This window comes from Buceros rhinoceros, unplaced genomic scaffold (assembly GCF_000710305.1).
Source record: "Buceros rhinoceros silvestris isolate BGI_N320 unplaced genomic scaffold, ASM71030v1 scaffold7609, whole genome shotgun sequence".
NCBI lineage: Eukaryota > Metazoa > Chordata > Aves > Bucerotiformes > Bucerotidae > Buceros > Buceros rhinoceros.
The window spans coordinates 1-8,025 of record NW_010430915.1 but is presented as its reverse complement, the minus strand read 5'-3'; the positions used below and the strand labels follow the sequence as shown (position 1 = coordinate 8,025).

The following is an 8,025-nucleotide window of genomic DNA, read 5'->3' as shown; positions in this document are numbered from 1 at the left end:
GGGGGGGGGGGGGTATGTTTTTTGAAATTGTTTTTCATGCAAGAAATTTGCTGCTTATCGGTAAAAGGGTCTCTCAGGGGGTTAAAAATTAAACTGCTCTTCTAGCATATTTAGAATGATTACTTTCATATTGATAAGCGTTGCTTTTACAATGCTGACCATATGAGATTATATTTTTAATAAACTCAGAGCTGTACCCACCCCAACATTCTACATGTCTTCTAATAAGTAAGATTTTCCTTAAGAAGAAAATCTTATGTCTTCTCCTTCCTTAGATTTTTCAGGGTTTTTCTAACAGGTAACAAACCTATTTAAAAAAAAACTCCATCAGTAGTCTACTGCAGCAGATTAGGAAATTTCTCTCATAGGTATTATGGAGTACCAAATACACTGTATTAAGCAGAGGTTGAATTTTTGTGGATTTTGGAACACAGTCATAAATCTATTTTCTACTTTGAAGACAAAACATAAACTCTGAACTCCTGCAGTTTGGTTCTGACCCCTATGAAACCCAACTGGATAACTGTCTTCTTCCTGACTGCGATTAGAAGATATCAGGAGATACTGTGAGTAGGAAGATACTTAAAAGTCTGAATTTGCATCTGCATTTTACAGTAACTTTCTGACAGCAAATTCAATAGTTGCTTACCCAGGTAACAAGCGTTTCACCATATCTGAAAATGCATTAAACATTAATTACCCAAAATAACAAACAATTTCCCCAATGGGATGAATCTATTTCCTACAAAACACTATACAAATGCTTTGCAGACAAGTATTGCCAGAGACTGCAACAGTCCAGGAGAGCAGCTCTACTTTCTCATCATGCAAATGAAGGAGTAACCACAGTAGTTTAAAAAGCAGTGCTTCTGAGGTATGTGTTAGTCTGTATTCACTACTCCAGTTTATTGGAGTAACAGAAAGAAATCAAGAAATATACATTCCTGTAAAATAGGCTGTACACTATGTTACATGTCACACAGGGGAATGTATACGATTAAGCGAGAGCCCATTTACTTTTGTAGACTAATATATGCTTTATACTTCAACTTGATGAACATCACGTTTTGGTTCCTGTTTGAGATTTAAAATAAAGAAGAAACTGTAACAACATGTGTAGACGAAATTTTCATCAGTTAAAACTTAATATTAGAAATTGGTGCTCAACACTTCGCATGTTTGCATCCTTTGCTAGCTGAGAAAAGTCTGAGACTAATTGAGAAAACAAGTAAGTGCAATTGATTCCAGCTTACATAAAACAGTGTTAGACATAATCAAAGACAAAACATTACAAAATTACCATACCATCAGGAGGCAAATTATACAGCTGAGCCACAGGACCACTGGCAGGAATAACTGGGAGTTGAAAATGGAAAGCACTTTTAATAGTTGGTAAAGGAAGACGGTTTTTAGGAAAACATTTTCTCATTATTAGGCTGGATGTGTTGACAAGGGGATCAAGAGTTCTTACGGCAAGGCACTCCTGTTAACAGGAAAATAAAGAAGAGAGAAGTATCTCTCAAACTAATAGTCAAACTACATTTGTTTTACATATTTCTAGAATTCACTAATAGCGAAGTATTTTGTTTACAATAGATTTTGCTAATGTCTCCTCTGAAGAACAGAAAAACTTCTACCAAATCAAATCCACTTTTTTTAAAAACCCAAACTTCAAAATCAACAGACTTTCTCCCACCTCTTTTTTAAAATTAAGTTCAACAGCTCCTTCCCAGAACTAGTCACTGTCAAATAACAGCAAATACAGATTTACTTCCATACTCTTTCATTCCACTTTAGTCAAGTACAGACAATAATCCTTATCCACGTCATCAGGAATGACCATGAATATCACAAAATAACTATGACAAATTTAAGTCTGGATGTCTATTTAAAGCTGAAGAGGCAAAAACAGTAACAACAAAAGCCAACTTAAATAAACTTACTTGTGAAATGTTGTAAAGAATTTTCATCCCATTGGCATCAATGAATGCTTTTCTTCCCAATTTGATGTTTGTAACACTTTTGATGCACTGCAAAACTCCTTTGCGTATCAGCATATATCTGTGTCGACTATCATGACGGTGCCAATCAACATAAATTGTTAAAAGCACTTGCACATATCCTCTGTCTACTGCTCTCCTGGCGTTTGTTTCTTCATAAAAAAAAGTTAGGAAAGAAAATGAATAATTGCCCAATGGCTTTAATCCTATTTTCAAATCAATGTTACGATTATACTTTTTATTGAAGCAATTCAATTTAAAATAGTATTTTAGCCATGCTTAGCGGAGCTTTACAACAACTTAAACGGGAATGATGGAATAACTGAGGCCAGCAGTCTATACTTCATTCTTCAGAATAACAGAATTAATATTAATCTGTGTATATAGAGAGACACACACACATGTATCTCAACTAGACAAACAGTTTCTTGTAGTCAAACACTTACTTGATTTTAGCAATGCAGCAAGTGTGTCTAAAGCAACCCTGTCAATATAACAAGAAAAGTCAAAACAACAACCAAGGAAAAAGCTTAAAAAATCAACTCTATAAAGCAACAGAAAATATTTACTCCTAACAGATTTATTTAGCGTTTATCCTCATGCTTTCCTGGTTGCATTGTATCACAGACTTTGCTTTTAAAATTGGATTTTACTAAAATATTATGCATCTCTGCTATATCTGAAGTCTGATGGTGAAATTTAAAAATATCAATGCAAGGGCTATACAAACTTTCAGCCTTCAAAAAAAAAAAAAACTCAACACCACCATCAAGTGACAATGTGATGATTGTGAACAATACTCAACGGATGACATACTTCTGAAAATCATGTTTTTATGCAGAACAAGTACTTCCACAAAGCAAAGGACACTACTTTAGAAAACTGTTGGTCAAAACTGGCAGTGTATAAATATACTGGGGAGCAATGCTCATTAATCTGTACTACAATACAAGATTATCAGTGTAAGATTTTTCTTCTACACAACGATCTTGTTTCAAATAACTCAAGATGTACAACTAGAAAATGTATATACTTATTTTTACCCTCTAGGTAAAGACAGACTTCACACATCTGATCTTAGACCATAAACAAGGATATCATGATCACTCACAACACGGAATAGTAAGTTCATGTCTAATTTTAGCTGGGGCTTAAAGGGGAGGCGTATTTTTAAAAAAGATACTCCAGTGACCACAAATACCAGATTTAGATAACATAACCACTGGTGGTTTTTGCACTGAAGGTAGAATACAAACCATGTGAGTTTATTATTTTGCAAGCCAGATGAAAAATTCAGTTTTCCACAGGTATGTACTTCGAAAAGGTGGTAGTGTATAAAGAAAGAGCTATCTCCAGTTAGATCCACTTACCTATTTCTACCCTCAAATTCAATGAAAAAAACAAACAAGCCAACCAACCAAGCATGAGGGGGGAATATAAAGTCACCACTTTAAGGTACACAGTGAATTTTTTTTTTTTTTAAACACGATAGCCCACTAGACAGATACTGAAATTCAGTTTTCCACAGGTATGTACTTCGAAAAGGTGGTAGTGTATAAAGAAAGAGCTATCTCCAGTTAGATCCACTTACCTATTTCTACCCTCAAATTCAATGAAAAAAACAAACAAGCCAACCAACCAAGCACGAGGGGGGAATATAAAGTCACCACTTTAAGGTACACAGTGAATTTTTTTTTTTTTTTAAACACGATAGCCCACTAGACAGATACTGCTGGTGCTTTTACGTTTTTGCTCCAAGTCTGTAACTGTTTTGAAGTGAAACAGAAAATTCTATTACAAAATAAAACAGATAGTGCCACTCTAAAAACACAAAGGAGATGTCTGAGCCAATTCAATAAATTCAGAAATTATGAGATTGTCTTGATCTGTTTATCCTGGATTGGGGAGAACCATTGCATTGTTTCCACGCAGGAGGAGTAAAAAGAAAAATTATATTCTTTACCAGGACTGCAACTAGACATTCAAATATGATTTACATTTCTCTAATATTATTTTTTCATTTACAACTTTCGAAATGTATCTAAGGTTTTTCCAAATAATATATTAAAGAGACCTTACTTACTTCATAAGGCTAGTGTTCTTTTTACTAAAAGGGCCAATAATCTTAAACAGCAGCTCTACTACTCCATTCTTTCCCAAGGATACTGCATTCACAGCTGGAAAAGTTAAAAACAATCCATTATAACAAGAAAGGCAAAAGAAAAAAAATCAATATACTCAAACTAAAATCCATGCGATTAATTTTGAAGTACAAAAATGAAATGTTAGATATGGTCGTGCTTTAAGATATACAATGACAAGCAGACACTACTCTGCATGTAATTAGTGTGATAAGCAACCCTGATGAAACTTGGGAAAGAAGAAAAAAATTAATTATTACTTCACAAACAAAATCACATGCTACTTCCAGCGCATGCTTTTGCTTTCTTTGTTATTAAGATATACATCATAAAAAGATTTTTCTTCCAAAAAAATCTTGCAGTTTATCAGGACAGCAGAGGTTCCAAAATCTCAAGTTTAACAAGTTGTATGACTTGGTATTATCCTTCAGCATTGGAGTAGACAGGTATGTCCACCAGGATTTGAAAGCCAAGCATTCGCTGTAGAAGTTAGAAATGCCATCGGTATAAGCTTCCCCGAGTACATGTTATACACATATGTTCTCAAAAAATCATCTGTTTGAAAGGGACCAAATAAAAAGAAATGATGCCAAGATCTATGTTCAAGAAATGCAAAGTTGAGGTATATATGGCTGAAGTCTAACAGCCACTGAAAATACAAACTGCTGAAACAGGCACAGAAATTCAATTCCCAACTGAGTTTAGCAATATGGACTCCTAATAAAGTAGGAAGAGAGCAACTAAGAATTGACTTCAACATAACAAATGCTGTTATTAGTCTAGAATTTAGTACTTGAATCCATGATGCAAATCCATCATCCTTAGCAACAATATTATACCCCTAGAGCCTAAGAAAAATTAGGACTCTGGTAGCAGCTATACACAAACTCTAAAGAATATTGCCCTTCAGAATGCAACAATGCTACTTTTTCTTTTTGTAAGGAGTGGGAATTACAGAAACATACAGTTGATCTAAGCAGAATTCAAATCAGAGACTCAGCTTCCCATTTTCTGGATGAAGAAAGTTTTCAGCTAAGCTATATAACTATCTGTATTAAATAAAATCCTCCCTTTTGAAGTATTCTACCTTATTATGACAGCTCAACTGAAATGAGGCTTCCACATGTTAATATTTAATTGGGACTTTATGAATCAGAGGTGCTGATAGAACATTCCAAAAATGTAATCTTATAGATGATCAAATCAATTCCTTGAAGGAATGTGGTCATGTTTTCAATTTCTCATACTTACTGAAGATGTTTAACAGCCATTTTGAGCTCAAAGAAAAAAATTAAAAGATTCTAACTGACAGCAGAGCTAGAGCAAGAACCACAATATTTTTATCAAATTCCTACTGTCTGTCCAAGCAATGAATTAAGCTCTTGTGGAAGAATGTTAGTCCAATATCAGGGGACTTCAAAACAAGGAATAAAGGTAAGGTTATATAAAGAAATAAAACATTTCCTGTGTGAATCAAGTTTTAAATTAGCAATCAAGATTGAAATAAAATATAAAAAAACCCACATGAACATGTATAATAAAGAGAATAATTACTTAATTTGAAGTGATTTTGCAAGCACAATATTAGTAAGTCCAGTTTAGATCTTAAAACATCAGAATTTATAGAAATCATATTACTCAAAATTCCACACATCCAATAGCACTGGTTAAAACCTTCCAAATACACAAACGTATGTATATACACATGCAAGCAAAAAAGAGATACACAAGTACAAACATGCCTCACACCTTTTAGCAGAACTTTAGCAATTCGATGATATAAAAACCAAATTTTCAGATATAAACAATTACTTTAAACATCTAACATTAAATAAGCATTTATATTCGATATTTTAACCATATCTAGGCATAAAAAAAGGGTATCACATGGGAAAGAAAATAATTATCAGCAGTACTTACAGTTGGTTGAGTAAACTCTTAATACTTGAAGACATGGCAATATTAGCCTGTGGTTCTGCAAATTCTGCTTCACTAAATTCAATGATATGTTCAGGGCACCATTAATTCTCGCTTTCATGCCAATCTTTTTGTCTGACGTCAAAGAAGCACAAGATCAATCACACTGAATTTGAGGTAATTATAAAAAAACCCGAACCGTTAAGTCCTTCTATTCATAACATCAACTCTGCAAATCTATTTTTCACCATACTTTCCTCCACTCTATTTTACTCCTCCTTTTGTTCTTTTCTACCAGTTCTGAGTACACGGATGCTTATATAATAATAGAAAGAAAATTCTTCTTAAGTTTCAATTACAAAGCTGTAAAGTGTTAAGCCATATTACTTAATTATATCATTATCACCTTTTGGACCAATTTTTGCAAGAAGAGTATGAAGCAGCACCATTAATTCTTCATTTGGTGGACAGTCTTTGCTGGCAGTCAAAAGCAGCTGCAGTAAGATCTGTGTCCCTCCTTTAGTGACTAAGACACTTGCTCTCCGACCACCACCTAGAAATAAAAACTCAACTGATATCTCTGAAGTGAAAGAACAATTAAGTATCTAAGTTACAGTTATCTTAAGACAGGTAAAGAAAGTCTTTAGAACAGCAATAATACTTCCTTCATATGCCACTGCACTACGCTTAGACTAGAGCAACATGAATTACATATGATTATTTGAAAGGTGACTTCAGCCTTTATGTTCTTTTTATTCTGCATATAAATCAGCTTTAGTACACATCAGAAACAAAACAACAACAAAAAAAACCCCAGCAAAACAAATGCCAAAACCACTCCCCCAAAACTCCCCAAGCACTGCAGAGTAATAAAGGAATATAATCGGATTTTGCTCCTTAATGAAAACTTACCAGCTGAGACTACCTCAATGAGAATATTCAATATATTTAGAATAGTTTGAGGATCTTTTGTATTCTGCAATAAAAAAAAAAAATTCTTTGCTTAATGTAGGGGTCTAATACAGTGGTTTAGATACTTAAAGCTTGGAGAAATTGCCACCAACAGAACTTGAGATGTAACCACCCAGCTAACCATCTCACTATGCAGCCTGAATTAATCACAAAACCAATTAAAATCTAGTTTGTGGTATGGCATATTGATTGGAACAATTCACAAATAATTTCTTAGAACACTAGGGAGAGAAATTCTTAAGGTAGATACAGTATTTCAAGACCATACCTAACCATTACGGTCCTAGCCAAAGTCTGGAGACTAATTAAGGTAACATTTTTAATAATACAAATCCCAATGATAAAATGAAAACTTGCTATGTACCCATAACCACACAGATTAAAGGCTTTTACCTCTAGGGTGGACAGTATAACTTCTATTCCAGTGGAGCCCTTAGAAGTCATCTCTTTCCTGGTTTTTTCTGGCAGTGAGAAAAAAAACCACAAACACCCATTTTTGTTTTAATATACTAGCTTGCAGAAAAAAAAAAGTTATCATATACGGATTCATCAGAAAAGCTGCACTGTAAATAATAAAACCTATTAAAAAACTGCATATATGTACACAAAACGAAGTAAAATACTTAAGTGATTTCAAAACTTTTTTTGCACTTGTTCAAAGTGTCACGTCCTAGGAAAAAATGAAGAAAAAAATCTGTAAGAAATCTCTTTCACATAGTTCTACTTCTCATACATCTACACACACAGACATATTTATATACACTGTGAATTATCACTGAAATTACAGCTGTTTGACAATAGAAAATGCACTCAGTATAACCAATACTACACCAAATAGCATTAAACATGGCCTTAAAAAGGTGCTTTCAACAATCAGTGACAAAAATGGATGAATATTCAAATCCACCCAACAGAAACAAAAATTAAAGGTCATCAAGGAAGAAATACAGGCAGAACTACTAAAAGGATGTCGCGGTTTGAGAAGGGGGGCATTT

The 8,025-nt window shown here is 33.8% G+C and overlaps 1 protein-coding gene across 1 annotated transcript in view; it reads right to left on the bottom strand.

The window, feature by feature from the left end:
* Window positions 1–7,491, bottom strand: part of AGTPBP1 (ATP/GTP binding protein 1) — a gene marked incomplete at its 5' end in the record, with an annotated part of 63,690 nt that extends 56,199 nt beyond the window's left edge. The window contains 8 exons of the mRNA XM_010143198.1: window positions 1,306–1,483; window positions 1,944–2,152; window positions 2,447–2,484; window positions 4,084–4,177; window positions 6,062–6,193; window positions 6,465–6,611; window positions 6,971–7,034; window positions 7,424–7,491. Of these exons, the coding sequence (XP_010141500.1) occupies window positions 1,306–1,483; window positions 1,944–2,152; window positions 2,447–2,484; window positions 4,084–4,177; window positions 6,062–6,193; window positions 6,465–6,611; window positions 6,971–7,034; window positions 7,424–7,491 (930 nt within the window). The remainder of the gene's footprint in view (window positions 1–1,305; window positions 1,484–1,943; window positions 2,153–2,446; window positions 2,485–4,083; window positions 4,178–6,061; window positions 6,194–6,464; window positions 6,612–6,970; window positions 7,035–7,423) is intronic.
* Between the last annotated feature and the right edge of the window lie 534 nt (window positions 7,492–8,025).